Source organism: Coccinella septempunctata, chromosome 1 (genome assembly GCF_907165205.1).
Source record: "Coccinella septempunctata chromosome 1, icCocSept1.1, whole genome shotgun sequence".
NCBI lineage: Eukaryota > Metazoa > Arthropoda > Insecta > Coleoptera > Coccinellidae > Coccinella > Coccinella septempunctata.
This window is the reverse complement of record NC_058189.1, coordinates 28,627,265-28,645,291: the sequence shown is the minus strand read 5'-3', so window position 1 is coordinate 28,645,291 and position 18,027 is coordinate 28,627,265. Positions and strand designations below refer to the sequence as shown.

Here is an 18,027-nt window from a genome sequence, read left to right as displayed (position 1 = left end):
GCATAATAAGAAAAAATGCGATAAGAGGTAAACTTTGGTTCCTAAGGGGACATTTTATATCAATTTGTATACACCCTGTGAGCGTAATGACAGCAACCTCTAAAATCTTAAATAGGAAGGAGGTTGAGTGACACCATTATTTTGAAGGCAATTCGGTTACCTTTTCAAAAAGGTCGTACGCTGGATTTTTATTGTTAGTACTTCAAATTTTAAGAAAAAAGAGTAATAGTTAGAGATGTAATGAAACTTGAAAAAATTTTGACCATTGTAGTTGTTGGAGCTGAGACTGTTGGATGTTGGTGCTAGCCCGAGTGCGTTAAAGAGAATATTGAAAAGACATTCATTTCAGATACAGAATTGATTTAGGACGAGTATAAAATCATGTCATATCCCTTTCAACCCTTCCTTTATCCCATCCCTTCCTGTTCTCTTTTTTTTTCTCTTCCGTTTTGATTTGTGGTTCACAATAACTTGAGATTTTCGCCGGATCGCTCAAATTCTTCAAGTAATTTTGTGGCATTGGTTGTAGAGCAGACCCATGGTCTCCAAGGTGTCTGAACCAAGTGCCAACTACTATGATGAAGTGAATTTTCACTCCATCTTGAAAGGCAATTCCTTCACCGCAATACTTGTAACTAGCTCTGAAAACCGAAATATCTTCAGGGAAAATCTTGATATTGTCATAGGAGAATTTCGTAGTTTTCCACCGATCAACCTATGTTATTAGGAAGGACCGTATATCTGATGTTTCTGAAATTCATTTATTTTATAATTCTTTTACTTCCACAGTAATTTTTCTGGTTCGAAAACGTTCTTATAACTTTTTCTATTCTTAATTCTCACTGTTGGTTTCTATCTCCCCTTGGACCAATTAAGTAACCCTGTGCCAATGTCGAATGGGGTGATAAGTTTCCCTAGAGGGGAGAATTTTCCGAGTGAGGAGGGTAGATTCCTCACGAGGCCCTGCAAGGTGAAGAGGAATTCAATTGGAGATCGAGCGTGAGAAAGTTTTGGACAGTATTCTAAATAAAATTGGATAGACCAAAAGAGACAGAGAGAGAGGGCGCACTGCAATTTGACTACCATCAGCTCTTACCGATCTTCGCGGAGAGGTGGAGTTACTTTTAAGGTTTTCAACTTCGAATTAACTTCAGCTTATTTGTATCGTATTTCTTAATCGCCTACTCACCGATTGGTTTTGCGAGGTTATATCCGCTCTTTGTATAGTATTTTTTTGTGAATTACTGTGCATAATTAAGTTTGAGCGTAATAAAGAATTGTATAGTTATTTTGTAGCTATTTATTGCCACTGAAAGTACAGGCAGTCACTCTTTTTAACACTTAAAACCCGTTGAAAATCTGAGACTTAGAAGACTAGTCTTAACTGATACGCTTCTCCACTGATATTTGAAGTCTAAAGTCTACCCGGCTCTCTATTGTTGAGATTCTATGACTGACGTGGGGTTGTTCTTTTCTATGTTTTACAAAAACTCACTCTGCGTCACCTCACTAACCTGCGTTATATTTGCCTGGCCTTATAGTTATTCTATAGGCGGCTACAGACGGCATGGCAAGCCTTGGCCAGCGTTTGAACGAACGTTTGTGGAAACGTTGGTATATTCTCAATATTCGTGCACCGACGACCATACACATTACATGTTAATAGGCAAGTCTTTTCGAATCAAGTAAGAAGGCGGACGTTGAACAAGCGTGCGAAGAAATGGAGTCTGATTTTTATGATTGGCGATTTGTTGATCCCAAAGAATGGGTTACTTTTCATACAAATTACAATACAATAATAATTGACAACACGAGACATTGAGCTTGTCCAGATGCGCCGAGAAACGACGCGATTGACTACGCGCGTATTATTTCATGTTGCGTCCACATGTAGCGTTTGTCTACAAGTCAAAAGGCGAGTTTCCAGTCCAGTATTCCCTATTATTGAATCTTCGGTTTCCAGTGTAGATGGTTTTTTCTCTTTTGAATTACTTCCTTCACAAAATATTTCAACAATTTCTTCTCAACATGTATTTTTAGTAGGTATTCCATATCCCACAACAGAATTCTCTTTTTCCAATTCTGACTTATGAAGTGGCACTTTTTAGAACTCATTGACGTTTTGAAACGTTGTGTGCAAGTTACCGTTATACAAGAGACCGATTTGCTGAATATTTTGTAAACGAGTCAACTGCCCTGGCAAAATCGAATGATTTAATAATTTATGTAAAGGGTCATCCAAAAAACGCGCCTACATGTTTCTTTTTAACAGAAACTATTTGCAATTTTTTCAAGCTGTTTTTTTTTTATTAAAAGTATGATCCATTACAATTATAAGTGGAATAGAATATCATTAAAATGTCCACCACGACTGCGTTTGCAGGAATCAATCCGAATATCGAAATTTTCAATGACTTTGCGACAGGTTGCTGGTGTTATTGCACGAATTGCAACTTGAATGTTGTTCTTTAGATCATTAATTGTTTGTGGCTTGTTAGCATACACTCGACTTTTCAAAAAACCTCACAAAAAGAAATCCATCCATCCATCCATTGTGAAATGGGCTTCATCACTAAACAAATTTTTGCTTGAAAACAATGGATCTGTCGTTCGTTGTTCAATAATCCAACTAGCGAAATTACGACGTTGTAAATGGTCTCTTTCTTTCAATTCCTGGGTTAATTGAATTTTATAAGCGTGTAAATTCAAATCCTCCATAAGGAGCCATAATATATGCCCAATTCTTGCGAACGACGCGAAATTGATGTTGTCGGTTCATTTTCAACACTTTCACTAACAGCAGCAACATTTTCATTTGTGCGTACAGTTTTTGGTCTTCCACTTTTTGGTTTATCAGTCACACAACCAGTTTCTTCGAATTTTTTCACTAATCTTTGAATTGAAGATTGATTTGGCCGATTATTTACATCAAAAAAGTCACGAATTTTGCGATGGGTATTTTTCAAAGAACGCCCATTTTCATAATAAGTTTGAATAATGCAAACGCGTTGTTGCAATGTGTACCTGTCCATGGTTAAAACTGTACTACCTTCTACTAAATCAAAATGGCTTATGTCATATGAAAAGATGACACGTGTAAAAATTATATAGTGCTTACATCCAGGCGTCGCATTTGGATGACCCGTTATTATTTCATGTAACGCAGTACTTTTTTATTCCGTATAATCCTACTTCGCGTACTAATAAAATTGGTTTACTTATCCAAAGCTCTTTCTTCTCTTCTGAATCACCTCCTTCAGAAAATATATCAACAATTTCTTCCCAACATTTTTTTCCGAATACGATTGGAATATTCGGGTGATTCCATATTCCACAGAATTCTCCTTTCCATTTCATCGATGAAAAGTTCGATATCGATGTTATCGAGTTCCACTTCGAAATTTCACTTAATCCGTCCTCACGCAGCAACCAACGCATGTGTACTGGACGCTACCAATGGGGCCCTAGTATCCCCGCGCTTGCGATTTTATTGCACCCGCGTATGCATGTGGACGGGATTTACTGTGCTCTAGTATCTCGACACGCGCGTTGCGAAACGCGCGTTTATCGCTGCATCTGGACAGGCCCATTATTAAATCTACTATTATTTGTGTTCTGTGTACTGCAGTATTAACCATGCAAGAAGACACGACGTACTTCACAAAACACCAAAAATTACGAACTTCCTTAATTAGGGATGCCCACCACAAGCCAGATAGAAATTGTTATGTTTTGAATACACACGATGCGCAAACTTTGGAATGAGCGGACGTTTGCCAAGGTTTGCCATGCCGTATGTAGCCGCCTATGAATGAATAATATTCACCCAGTCCGATGGTGTGGTAACGCAATTACCTGCCGATATTCAAATTTCAACGTTCTTGTTTTCAGGTTCTACCTACTTCTGTACAAGATGAATGGATATCCATATGTTCTGAAATCTCAGAAAAACTCGGTTGTGTCGAGCTTGTACAATTACTTAGGGATTTAATGATTTTTCTTTGCGATTACGCTAAAGTCCAGGCAAACAGGAACATTTATCCTACGATATTGGGGTGGTTGAGATACATTGTACAACAGTTTGGACACATTTTGAAGGTAGGATATGCAGTTATATGTTCTGTTCAGAAATCTTCATTATTCAAAATGCCCCAGTACGTACAATTTTCAGACAGTTAAACTATCTTTTTTTATTGAAAATAAATATTTCCGTCACTATACGATTTGAAAGGAATCTGTGAGGGACGCTTGTATAGACTCTCTTTTGCGCAACTATCTTCGCTCGTTGCCGAGAAATACGCTTATCACGAAAAATGACACTTTTCCCAACTAATTTTAAAAATTATTTTTTTTTTAATTTATAAAATATAAAGTGACACTTTTCAAACAGTGACGGCTCGTGCCCTGAAGATGTGCGTCGGCCAGACCCAGGATATACAGGGGAATGTATTGGAATAAAATTACATAATATCTATTTTTTCAATCAATAACTGAAAATAAAATCTCCGACTCCATAATCCTTGATTTTCTAAAATTATATATTGATATATTTTTTGTCAATTCAGTTTCTAAAGATAAGTTGGATGGGGTTGGGCTAAGGGGTTGAAGGAAAATATTCAATTTTATTTTCAAAAATAAATAAGTCCAATCAGAACTCAATTGACATGTTTTTCAGCATCTTGATGTTGAGTTATTGGTTGAGAAACTATTAATTGATTTCTATCTTCTTCTGAAGAAGGTATTTGGAAAGCAGTTGGTAGGTTTCAGCGTCTTCATTTTGAGTTTTTTTTTTGTGCAGCAGGGGGAAAATCTGCAAGACAGACGAACACACTGTAATGAAGTCCAGTTTTCTGAGGAAAATTGGAGTTCATTTTAGTGCATTTCTTTCGTTTTAAATTTCCGTCTTTGAAAATATTTTAATTCCCGAATATTCCGTACGTTCATTCCGACAGGCAGAGTAAATGTAAAAAACTGTATTTCACGTTGTTTTTCTTACATGCCGCTGAAGATTTCGACGTTTTTCATCTGTTGATATGCGATAAACCGGAGCTGACGACGTTTTTTCAGTCTTGTAGCATTCTGGAATTTTCAGATTTTTACCGTGAGAGGGGATATGCCTATAAAAGCAAATTTTCCCCCCGCGACGGTCACTTTTCGACTTTTCGACTGTTACTTCAGTTCTTCGGGTGACTTTTGAATTTTACTTCAGTTCTTTCACTTTGCTTCAGTATTTTCGATTTTTCGCTTTCTAACGTAGTGACTTCTGTTATAAATTCATTTAATTTTCCGTATTTCTTTCGCCGTTGAAGAATAATCATTTTGTGTTTGCATCAGTGCTTAGAGTTAATTTTTTTAGTTTTTCTTTTAAATCCTTTGAGTTTCCGAGTGCTTGAAACAAAGGAGGTAGGTCCCCGTCTGTACCGTTCAGTTTCTTTGTTGGCCCTACGCCGTTACTTCCTTAACTTTGACACTGCTGTACTGTATCGTTTTCTGTTGTATTTTATCGTTCTTTACCCTGTTTCGCGAGTCTGACTTTTCCCTTCTCTATCAGTCATGGCGTGTTAACCCTTGGGGTACTGAGGGGAAAGTTCCGTCAACCCCCCTGTCCGCGTCATAAGTGTTAAATCCGAAATCTCTTCTTTTCTGTCAGTCATGGCGTGCTATAACCCTTGGGGCAGAGAATAAGAGATACCGCACGCAGTCAGTGAAATCCCGTAGTTAAGTTAAAAATAGACATTTTCTTCGCTGTCAGTCATGGCGTGTTATAACCCTTGGGGCAGCGAATAAAAGTCTCGAACAGATCCGCCCTTATTGTGTTTCATTTCCGGAGAAATACAACTACATACCGATACCGTATAGCAAGTCCTTAGCATTCGTCAGTTCTGGTTGGCGCATTTTTATTGAACCGTTAAATTTTCACTACACCCGGTATAAATTTCATAAAGTGCTCGTGACCGGATAAGATTTCCCGAATGTATTTTCACTTATAGAATCACTCATATTTTATATCACACATATCTCCCTTGTACATATAATTGGTTTCCGAAGGTGTGAATAAACTTTTACATAATTCGATTTTGACTTCTTCGTTGTCGCTACCACCCTAGACAACACCGAGCTCTGTCTCCGGCTAGCAGCTACTCTGGTAGGTTTGCTATTCTTCCTATTGAAAAGAATAGCTGGCGCTCGAGATTTTCCTCCGAGTAAACCACGTTACAACACCCTCTCCTGAGGGAGAACAGTGTGGGGATTCTCACTCTCTGAGCTCGAGACCCACTAAAAACCCTTAACTGCTTCTTCATAGGTTCCGGTCATTTTGCCTATTAACCAGTTGACTCTTGTGGTTTCTGGACTCTCACACAATCATAGTCGTGTTGATAGTTGTATGCTGCCTATAGCTTTTATAGGTTAAGCTCTTCTTTGGTTACTCAAAATCCTTAACTGATCTCTCGGTCTTCGGTGGTAGGTTTTTTACCTTCTAGCTTCTTCTGTTGGATCATAGTCGACTAGTCTCCGTAGTTCCTGATTTGGATGTTGTTTGGCTTTGTCGAATATCCTTTCCGCCTTTCTCTTCATAAATTCAGTAACGGGTTCCCATTCCAAGTCCTTGTAGATTTGTTTGTAGATTTTTCCTAGTGCTGATAGTAGGCTGATTGGTCTATAATTTTGAGGAAATTTCCGTTCCTTTCCAGGCTTGTTGAAAACTATCATTTCTGCAGTTTTCCATCTCTTTGGGTAGTATTCGGTCCTCATCACTCCGTTTGTTATATTCGTCAAGGCTGCTATTCCTTTTCTAGGCAATTTCTTCAACATATAATTCGTTATCCTATCTTCTCCCGGTGCTTTCCTGTTTTTCAGTTTCATTATGATCTCTTTGATTTCTGTTGGTGAAGCCGGTTTTGGAATGATTTCGGTTTTCGGTGGTTCCATCATCAGTTCTTCGTTTGCCTCCACTTCTTCTTCTAGATCTTCATTGTCATCATCATTTCTGTAATTTATTCTGGCTTCTCTTTCAATTGAGTCGGCAACTGCTTCGGCTTTTTTAAGTCTCGTATATACCATTCCGTTTGCTCCATGCAGTGGAGGTATAACTGTCTGTTCTCGTCGTAAGCGTTGAACAGTTCCCTTAATCTATGGTGCCATCTGTTATTACGCAGTTCTGTTAAAGCATTTTTCAATATCTGACTATGCTTATTCAGTTTCTTCTTGTCTTCTTCTCTTTTGGTTGTTCTGTAGATTTTTCTGAGTCTTCTGTTCTTTTTTATAAGTTCCTTTATATCCCTTGGCGTATCTCCATGTGAATGTTTCGGAATTGGTTTCCTTATTCTCTTGGTGCTTTCTTCATAGGCTTCCTTTATTTGATTTTCCAATTTTTCAACTGCTTCATCTAATTCATCCCGGGTGATTATTTGGGGAATTTCCGTGATTTTCTCCTGAAGTAAATTCTTATATTTCTCTCAGTCTGTGCGATCCTTGGTTTGTGTCTCTTCTTCGTTTCTTGGGCCATGTCCCACTATGAATTCTATGGGATTGTGGTCTGAAGTTCCGTCTTCTATTTTATCAATGCTGATTTCTTCAGTGATGTCTTTCATTACGATAATGTCCAGTACATTGGGTAGTCCATTTACTCTTGGTATGTAGGTCGGTATATCAGGTCCTATCACAACTGCATTAAGTTTTTCAGCATAAATCTTCATTCTTCTCCCGTTGGTATTTTCCACTCTACTATTCCATTCCTGCGATTTGCAGTTAAGATCACCAATTATGATTTTAGTCTTCCTTCTAGTAGCATTTTTAGATCTTCTTCCAGCATGTCCTTATCCGGTGATTTATAAGTTGAAATAATCTTCACTTATCCTCGATCGGTATTCACAATAATCGATATTGCTTCTACTTCTTGACCATTGAATATTTGGTCGAAATGGTGATCCATATTCCTTCTAGCCAGTATAGCAACGCCACCTGTGCTGTTAGGTCTATCATTTCTGTAGATATCTTAATTGGGAAATGCTATCCGAACGTTGGGGTTAAGTCTTGTTTCTTGGAGAGCTATGACATCCGGTCTCTTCTCTTCAATCAGTTCTTCGAATTCCGGTCTGCGGGCTCTCAATCCTTCGACGTTCCAAGAGACGATTATGAGATTGTTCTTTATCGTCGATCAGCCATTAAATCTTGATAATTTGCTGTATCTTCTTCTCAATCTCTTTCTCCAGATTCTGCATCATCGTGCTGAGGAGGTTTTTCGTGAACTTATCCAGTTCCTCAGTGATTCCAGAAATTCCTTTCCTGGTTTCGGATTTTTTGACGGTTTTGCCTTTTCGGTCTTTTTCTCTGGTTTCTTCGTCTCTTTGACTACTTTGGTTGCAGTTTCCTGGGGTTTCTTCACTTCCGAAGAGTTTTGGGCTGGCTTGGGAGTATTTTGTGTTGGCCTCGAGCTGGTTTGGTTCGATCTTGACCATCTCTTGGTCTTTTTAGTGACCAATTTCCATTCGCTACATCCCTTGAAGCTGGCTGGATGTCCTTGCTCTCCACAGAGAACACAAGAAGCATTTCGCTCCTCGATATCCCTGGTAAGCGTACACTCCTTGATTACCGGAGCATTTCACGCACCTCCATGGAACAGTGCACTTACTTTGGGCATGTCCATATCGCTGACAGCGATAACATTGTCCAGGCCCGGTCATCCTTCTCTTAGGTTCAACAACACAGTTCATGTTGTAGAGCCTTCTCACCTCGAAGATACCCTTAGGATTCTGGGTTTTAACCAGCAATAAGGGCATCGGCCACTTTGTTATATTTGAGGTCATCCTTATGACCTCAGCATCGACGATCCCTTGATCCTTGAGGTCGTCAAGGATCGTCGGGATATCTGCATCCAGCGGTAGATATCTCACTACCGCGTAGATTTTCTTCTCTTCAACGGGAGTTGAAGAGTGTAAAACTCCCTATTTATTTTATGAAGGAAGTCCGTCATCCTTCTGTGGTCTTCGGCGGTTTGTGGGACGACCCTAATTCCGTCCTTCACAGTTGTCGCTTTGCTATAGTTAATGCCGTTTCGCATTAACGCGTTGGAAATTGACGTCCATTCGGACGTACCTCTCAGGGTGACTGGGGGGATTTTTTCTTTCCTCTCCTCCACTGGAGTGGTTTTCTGTTGGGCTAGGGTTTCCAAGACTCTTTTTTTTTATCGAGTCTTCATTGGACGAGGAGCTATCCTTTATCACTCTTTTGGCGGGTGGGGAAATTTTGTTTAGATCCATCTTCTGTTTTGGAAGCGGTAAGGTCACTTCTTGGACATTTTTAGAAACAATGTTCTGTTTTAGTGCTTTGGAGTAAGGACTTTCCTTATTTCCCTCCTGCACCTCCAGCCTCTCCCTGAGATTTTTTATCTCAGCCAATAAGGTAGATACGCATCTATCTAGCTCATTCACCCTCGCTCTTAAATTTGCGTTCTCCTCTCTTAAAATATCGTGTTCGGACACAACATTAGCGATTTCTAACGCGTCTTCTTCCATTACGGAATCGCAGTCCGAATGGTCAGACATTTTAAAATCTAATTTACAATTACTATACTACTCAAAGCAATTTGAAATGAAATTTCTCAAGACAAAAAAAAATATATATCTCATGCATAAAAACAAAACGACTCATCAAACATTTTCTACGCTATGAGAAAAATCAGGAAACAGATACGAAAAATAAGCTCACCTGATGTTTTCTGCAAAACCATCGATCAAGAAAAGACCTGGACTCTGGAGATGAACACCAACTTCGAAAATTTTAACGAATTAAAATTTCGATAACACATACAAGTATACAACCTACACAAACTTCACAGACGGAATCAAAAATTCCGTAGCTTCGCTAGTGTACACTTTCACTTCGACTTTCTCTTCCGCTTTCTCTTTGAAAAATGACGTATCGCACTGATATCATTCAACTACTCGCTTCGACGTCTCGAGGTGAACTGAATTTTGAGTGGTTGATTAATATTGAAGAAATATTAATTTTATTCCAGACTCATGCCCCACCCTGTAGATATAGTTTGATTTTCTTTATTCAAGGTGGGCAAAATTCGTTGTCTACTGAGGGGATCTCGAGAACTATAGCAGCTAGAAAAAAACGGATCACACATTTTCAAGTTCTTTTTTCATGACTAATCCAAATCTGAAAACATAATCGGCCTATCACTTTTAGATTTCGAGTTATAACCAAAAATCGAGATTTTGAAGATTCCGAAAAATTTTCATAACTTTTTTGTCTTTGAAGTTACAGATCTGAAACTTGAACCTTCTAAGGCACTTATATACGTAGAATCTACTGGCAAAAGATTTTTTTTCTAATTAAAAAATATCAAATTCAATAAAAGTTTGCATTTACAAAAATTAAAGTCATCACCTAATGATTCGAAATGAAAAAATATTTCGAACTCATCAGTGGATTCTATTTGAAAAACTGCCTGTAGAAGGTTCAAGTTTCAGATTTGTAACTTCAAAGACAAAAAAGTTATGAGAACTTTACGAAATTGTCAAACTCAAAAACGAAGTATCGTAGAAGGCTCCGGATTTCACCATTCATTCTCCGAAAAAGAGCTCGGAAATGTGTCATCCGTTTTCTTCTAGCTGCTTTAGTTCTCGAGATCGTCTCAGTAGACAACGAATTTTGCCCACCCTGTACAACCGCAGTGTAAGTTTCGTTTTCAATGCGATATATAGGCTTGTTTTTGGAGAAAGAATAGTTTTATTCTTCTTCGGGGTCTTTCCGCCCTTCGCAATGCTTCCTCGAATCTATTTCCCACTTGCCTTCTAGATACGAGGGACCCAATCAGATCGCAGGAATATCGAATGGCCAATCAGAATGAAGATTTAGATTAGAACAGAATCAGCTGGTCTCGAGCAGTCTTGAAAGCAAATAATCTCCTCTTAAGTGTTTCCGTTATCCAATTTTTTCATGAGAATAAAGAATAAGTCATCCATTTATCAATAATATCAGTAAATAGGCCACTCTAACCCGCTGGAATATTATTGTACTTTTAGTTAATATACGTACATTGAATTGGCATTATATTCTTCAAGTGAGGAATTTCACTTGTAATGACGCGTTTGTTTGTCGTCCACAATTTTTGTGAGGTTAGAAGGTTGGATTGGCTTCGATTTTTAAGAGTTTCAATCGTAATCTTCATAATTCAACAGACAATCATTTTGACAATATCAATGTTTCTAGAGAGTAGTTCATGATAATTTAGAATTCACAAAATAATTTTTTTTTGTGTGTAGCAGGGGGAAAATCTGCAAGTCAGACGAACCACCCTCTCCTGAGGGTGAACAAGTGTGGGGTCCCTCACTCTCCTGAGCTCGAGACCCACTAAAAACCCTTAACTGCTTCTTGAATTTTGGTTCCGGGCATTTGCCTATAAACCGTTCATCTCTTAGTCTGTTTTCTTCTCGCACACTATCGTGCTGGGATTCATGTGTTTATCCTCTATTGGATTAACACTTTATTGAATTTTTCAATAAGTTTCTGTTGTTATTTTGATCTCTTTTTAATTGATCTCTTGGTCTCCTTCGGTAAATTCGCATTCTCCTTTTGTCTTCCTCGTAGTCCACTAGTTTCCTGATTTCTTGATTCGGATGGTTTTTCGCTGTTTCGAATAATTTCTCTGCTTTTCTGTTCATGAATTCCGTTATGGTTTCCCATTTTAGGTCCCTATAAATCTGTATATTCCTGACAAACCAAGGTGCATCTATTGCACATTGTAGCAGCTTGTTTTCAGTGGCCTGAATTCTTCTGATATGGCTCTTTGCCGCGAAACCCCAGGCAACTGATCCATAAGTCAGTTAAGGCCTAGCAACGGCTTTGATTATCTTCAATTTTGTCTCGTTCGACATGTGGCTTCTTCTTCCTATCAGAGGGTAAAGTCTATTCATCGCTGCTTTCGTTTTGTCGATTGCTTGTTTGATATGACTTTTCCAAGTAAGTCCTTTGTCAAGCGTTATTCCTAAATATTTGGCTTCATTTTTCCAGTCGATTTCTTCGCCGTCAACTTCCAGTTTCGTTGTGGGTCGCAGTCTTCTCTTCTGTAGTGATATTGCTTGGCTCTTTTGTCCATTGAGCTTGATTTTCCACTTTATGCACCAGTCATTTATCGTGGATGTATATGTTGTACAGAATTGGCCCAAGTACTGATCCTTGGGGTACTCCAGCCTCTATATCTCTTGTTGAGGAGCATTCTCCTCCCACTTTCACGTAAAATCTTCTATTTTTGAGATAATTCCTGATCAACTTGCATATTTTGATCGAATATCCAGCACATCTCATCTTATATATTAATCCTTCATGCCATACTCTGTCGAATGCTCTGGCGACGTCTAGAAACAAGACATGTAGCTTGTTTATTTTGGAATCCCTCTGTAATGTACTCTGTGAGCCTCAATAATTGTTGCTCTGTTGAATGCTCTCTTCTGAATCCGAACTGTTCTGGTGGTATTAGTTTCAGATTTTCGGTTTCCTCATTTAGCCTCGTGGCGATAATTCTTTCTTCTACTTTTCCTAACGTCGACAGTAGACTTATCGGTCTGTAGTTTTGTGGGAAATTCTCCTCTTTGAATGGTTTATTGAATACTATGACTTCCGCTGTTTTCCATTTTTCTGGGTAGTGTTCTGTCCTCATAATTTCATTCGCGATATTTGTTAGAGTGACTATACCTTTTCTAGGTAATTTCTTTAACATAACTCTCGTTATTTTATCGCTTCCGGGAGCTTTCCCCTTCTTCAAACTTCTAATTATTTTCCTGATTTCATTTGGCGATGTTGGCTTGTCTATTTCAGTAGTCGCTGGTAATTCATCCATTTCTTCATCATTTTCTTCAACCATTTCTTCCAAATCTTCATTGTTTATCTCTTCTTTCAATACATTGTTTTGTGGTGGCTTGTATGTCGAGGTAATTTCGACTCTTTGACGATTCAATTCGGCAACAATCGTCACTGTTTCTGTTTCTCCTTGTGTTTCGTCGGATCTACTTTTGAAGTAGTGTTTCAGTTCTATTCTCGCCAATCTCCTCCTCCGGTGTTTGTAGTTCTGTCACATCCATATGTTTCATAATTCATGAAATTCAGTCGTCTGATATTATTTCTTCTATTTATTTATTTATTTATTTATTCAAGAAAAGGTACAAACAGATAATGAATCCACAATAGCACCAACTGAATTGAAATTTAAAAAAATATACTTATACATCATACTTAATTTCTTAATTTCCTAATTAAAAATAAACCTGTCTCAAACAGAAAATTCAAACAATACCCATATGTATCCAATTGGACAAACTTCCGGCTTAACAATAGCAACAAAAATAAATTTACGAGAAAGAAACCACATACACAGTTGAACCCCAAACGAAACCCACCGACCCCACATCACCCTAGTGAAGGAGTTCACGCTTTAGCTCCCTCTTGAATACATTTGAGGTGGAGTTGAATAAATCAACCCTAGGTGTCAGAGTGTTGTAACAGGTGACCAATCTACAAAGAGGAGAATTCTGAGTGACGTTAACCCTCCTAAAAGGTATACTGAAAACTTCCCTCGATCTTGTTACTCTCTTCGGCACTCTGAGGGAAAGGAGTTCCAAGATTCCTGGAACCGCAAACGATCCATTCACCACCTTATGGAGAATGCACAAATCGCTCATCCTTCTCCTATCCTCAAGACTCAAACAATTGAAAAGTCCACGAGCCCGTGCATAGTCGTGATTCTCTATGGTAAGACCGTTTCTGTAGCATAGGTGACGCAACATTTTATTCTGAACATTCTCTAATCTCTTTATGTAGCATTTGTAACGCGGATTCCACACAACCGAAGCGAAATTAATCCTGCTATAGACAAATGCATAGTACAATGTTAAAAGTGTACGGTCCTGTCGGAACTGCCTCGACCCACGAATAACAAACCCAAGCATCCTATTAGACGCTGCAACTATTCTCTCAACATGCCGATCAAATATTAGTTTAGAATCCATGGTGACCTCGCTCACCTCACGCAATGGGTGATCCCCAATATGGTAAGAATGATTTACAATATTTTTGTTCCTGCTGAATGTGATTTTCAAGCATTTGTTCAAGTTCAGGAAAAGTAGGTTTCTCTGACAATACTCGTAAAATCTTCGAATATCCTGCTGAAGCCGATAACAATCATCTAAACTCCTGATCAGCATGAAAATTTTAAGATCATCCGCATACAAAAGAAATCTCGCGTACCTGAAGCATGAAGTTATATCATTCAAGTAAATGATAAAGAACAGAGGACCGAGGTGTGAACCCTGGGGTACTCCGGATGTTCCGTAAATTCTCCTCGATTTCACGCCATTAACTACAACGAATTGGGATCTATTCGTAATGTAAGACTCAATCCATCTCAACAAGTTTCCCGCTATACCAACCTCAGCTAGTCTTCGCAGCAGCAACGTATGATCGACCTTATCAAAAGCTTTTTTCAGGTCGGTATATATCGCATCAACTTGCGTCCCGGATTCAAAGCCCACTTGCAAGTATTCGGAAAACCGCAACAGATTGGTTTCTATATTACGGCCTTTAATGAATCCGTGTCGATCTTCTATTATGATATTTCTCACATGAAACGACAGGTGTCTATATATCAGAGATTCAAACAATTTTGGAATTGTTGAAATCACAGAGATCGGCCTATAGTCATAAACTGACTCCTTTCGTCCACTCTTAAATACTGGAACTATCTTACACAGTTTCCATCTTTCGGGAAAAACAGAAGTGAGAAGAGATTGTTTGAACAATATAAGCAAGCAGCTGGACATGCTATGGGCACAATTTTTCAAAAATATGGGTGAAATATTATCTGTACCAGCTCCCTTCGAAGAATCAAGCTGAAGCAACGAACCCAGAACTTCGTCCCCAGTTATAGGTAGAGTACAGAGATAGTTGCTGCTATACAAGTTATCCACCCCCTCCAAACTCTCATGAGAATTCCCAGAGGGCTCATAGACACCCTGGAAAAAATCAGCAAATAAATCGGCTATCCCCTCCGAGGTGGTCGCCTCCCTGTCACCCGACCACATTCTTGTGGGAAATTTACTGAACCTTCTTTTATAAGACATGAACTTGAAGAATCCACTGGAGTCCCTGGATAATTCAACCTCGACAGATCTCAAATACTCCCGATAATCAGCCGATATTGAAGCTTTCGAGCGTGATCTCCAAATCCGAAACAAATTGAAATCGGCGTCGCTTCCATAAGTTTTCTGTTGAAGCTGGAAAGGTTTTTCAGCAAGCATTCGTTTATTTTGGTTCTATGATAATTATATATTTTATTTAATATCAAAATACATAGGACTTGTCAATAAAAAATAAGGTGTCAATCAATTTGTCAATAATAATATTGTAAAACTTTATTTAAACTTTATTCTGAATAAAATATACTTCAACATGGTAGCAGACGTGGTTGAGAAACAGAATAAAAGTGAAGTTATAAATTGCAAAAGAGTTAAACTGAGAAAATGGATGCAAGTAAAATACAAATTGGTTTGCTTGAGGGAAAGTCAAACTGGTCAACCTGGAAATATAAATTGTGCATTTTGTTAAGAGGAATTAAAGGTGGTTTAGAAGTTATCCAAGGAAAATTGGAAGCCCCTAAATCCTTACCAGAAGATGCTACAACTGATGACAAACAGAGGTATGAGAAAGACTTATCTGGTTTCAATCAGGCCGATACAATGTAACGTTTTCTTCGCTTGATTAAAACGTCCAACTGATTAACAATTATTTATTTACACTTAATACATTTATAACTCACAAACTAACTATTACACCACTATTTATTTCCACTAGTCGCTTGCACTGTAACTGTACTTGTACTTGCCTACCTGCTACTCCGCTGGGCTTATATAGGCGCCGAAAACATTCAGGTACCTTTCGCGATTCTTCCAGAAGGAAGCTACCGCCCTGGTTCTCGAAAGGTCCGACCGCAAGGGCCGGACTGGTTACACTGTCCCCTCCTTAAGCCTGTTCTGTCCCAGAACAGATTTAGTGAATTTCTCCGAGGACCGTGGCGAAACTTGCACTCATCAACAATCCTACAGTAGCCATTCTGATGGAAGTAGCACTCCACAGTTTTTCCAGGCTCCCCGGCCTGCTTTGGGTTGAAACTGCACACCAGGATCCGTATCACCAGGATTTTTTTTTTGTAATTCTTTTATTTTGATAATATGAATGACTATGATTTGGAGAATATTCTCAGAATACGAATTTGTAAAAATTGGGAGCTAATTCTTTATTGCCAGTTTATATTTTGCTTGTTTTTATGAAGGTTTTGTGGGGAGAGTAAGGAGTAATATACTATTTGCTAGATCAGGGGAGTTAATATAAATATGTACTGGAGCTCGTGTGACTCACTGAACATATCTTTTCTTTCGGTATACTACCAGAATTGCAGAGGACTGAACACTAAAGTTAATGAGTTCTTCAGATGTTGTTCCAATGATGATTATGACATTGTTATTGCAGTAGAGACGTGGTTGCAGGATGGGGTTTTAGACGGAGAGTTGGTTGATGATGAAATGTTCAGTTTAGTTAGAGCCAACAGGGATCTGGAATTCACAAACAAAATGGACAAGGGGGGGGAGTTTTGATAGCGGTAAGGAAAAGTTATAAAATTCTGAATGTGGTTCAACGTAGTACTTGTTTTGAAGCTATTATTGTTGAGATTAGGATAAAAGGTCATAAAATTATATTATGTGGTTTATACATTCCATCAGGAAGCACAAGTAATACGTATGAATCTGCATTCGGGTTTTTACAAAGTAATATCCGAGATATGAGTAGAGCATATATTTTTGGAGATTTCAATATAAGTCAGATTACCGGTGTTAACTACAATTCCAATTGCTCTAATGAAATACTAAATAAATTCAATGATTTTATAGATTTCAACGACCTTGAACTTTTCAATGATATCAAAAACTTACAGGGGAGAACTTTAGATTTAATTATTGGCCCAAATACTAGTGAGATAAATTGTGTTGTGGGAAGAGATGACAATCCATTTGTGCCGGAAGATATGTACCATCCCGCTTTAAATATCAGTTTAAAAATGAATTTGAATGAATCAGATAAAAGTAGTTCTAGAGTATATACATATAATTATAAAAAAGCTGATTTTCTAACTATGAGTCGGAAAATACGAGATAATGACTGGACTAATGTTTTGAACGAAAAATGCGATGTGAATTTAGCTCTATCTGAATTTTATAAGGTATGGCAGAATATTTTGGATGAATGTGTACCTAAATATTCAATTTATGAGGGATATAGAGGTTTTCCTATTTGGTTCGCGAAAGAAATTAAGTCACTTCTCAAAGAAAAGAATAAATACAGAAAGCTTCGGTTTAAGTCTACTACATATGATGAAAAATTTAAGTTGGCTAGAAAAAATTTGAAAAAGTGTATCAGATTCGAAGAAAAAAAATACATAAAGGAATTGGAAAAAGGGATTTGTTCTAACCCAGATAATTTTTGGAATTTTGTCAAGAAAAAGAAGGGAAGTAGATTGGATATTGGCTCGTTCAAGCATAACGGTAAGGAAGTTGCTGAGGGTGAAACAGCAAATGCTTTTGCAAGTTATTTTTCATCCGTTTTCTATAATAAAAAGACAACTCACGATGTGAACTTCTCTACAGACGGATTTGTATGTAGTGATAGCTTCGTTTTGAAAAATGTAAATGATGTTGATTTCGATAATGGTATAAAAAAATTGAAACCGAAAAAATCTTCAGGTGTTGATGGTATACCACCATATGTTCTTAGGGCCTGTGGCGACTGGTTGAAGTTTCCGTTGATGCACATATTTAACCTCATTTTTTCTACAGGCGTATTCCCAACAGAGTGGAAAATAGGTGTAGTTACTCCAATTTTCAAATCTGGTGACAGGACATTTATCGAGATCTATAGGCCTATTTCTATTATGTGCGCTCCAGCTAAGCTTTTCGAACAGATAATTCATGA

At 38.1% G+C, this 18,027-nt stretch overlaps 1 protein-coding gene across 4 annotated transcripts in view; it reads left to right on the top strand.

The window, feature by feature from the left end:
* LOC123307882 overlaps positions 1-18,027 on the top strand; it is a 98,606-nt gene that overhangs the window by 42,546 nt on the left and 38,033 nt on the right. Inside the window, exon 7 of one of the 4 annotated variants that reach the window (XM_044890359.1) lies at positions 3,892-4,098. The exons of 2 other annotated variants lie outside the window; for them this stretch is intronic. In XM_044890359.1, coding sequence (XP_044746294.1) covers positions 3,892-4,098 — 207 coding nt within the window. Of the gene's footprint in view, positions 1-3,891; positions 4,099-18,027 lie in introns of those variants that run through there. One more of the 4 variants, XM_044890375.1, reaches the window with a different exon arrangement.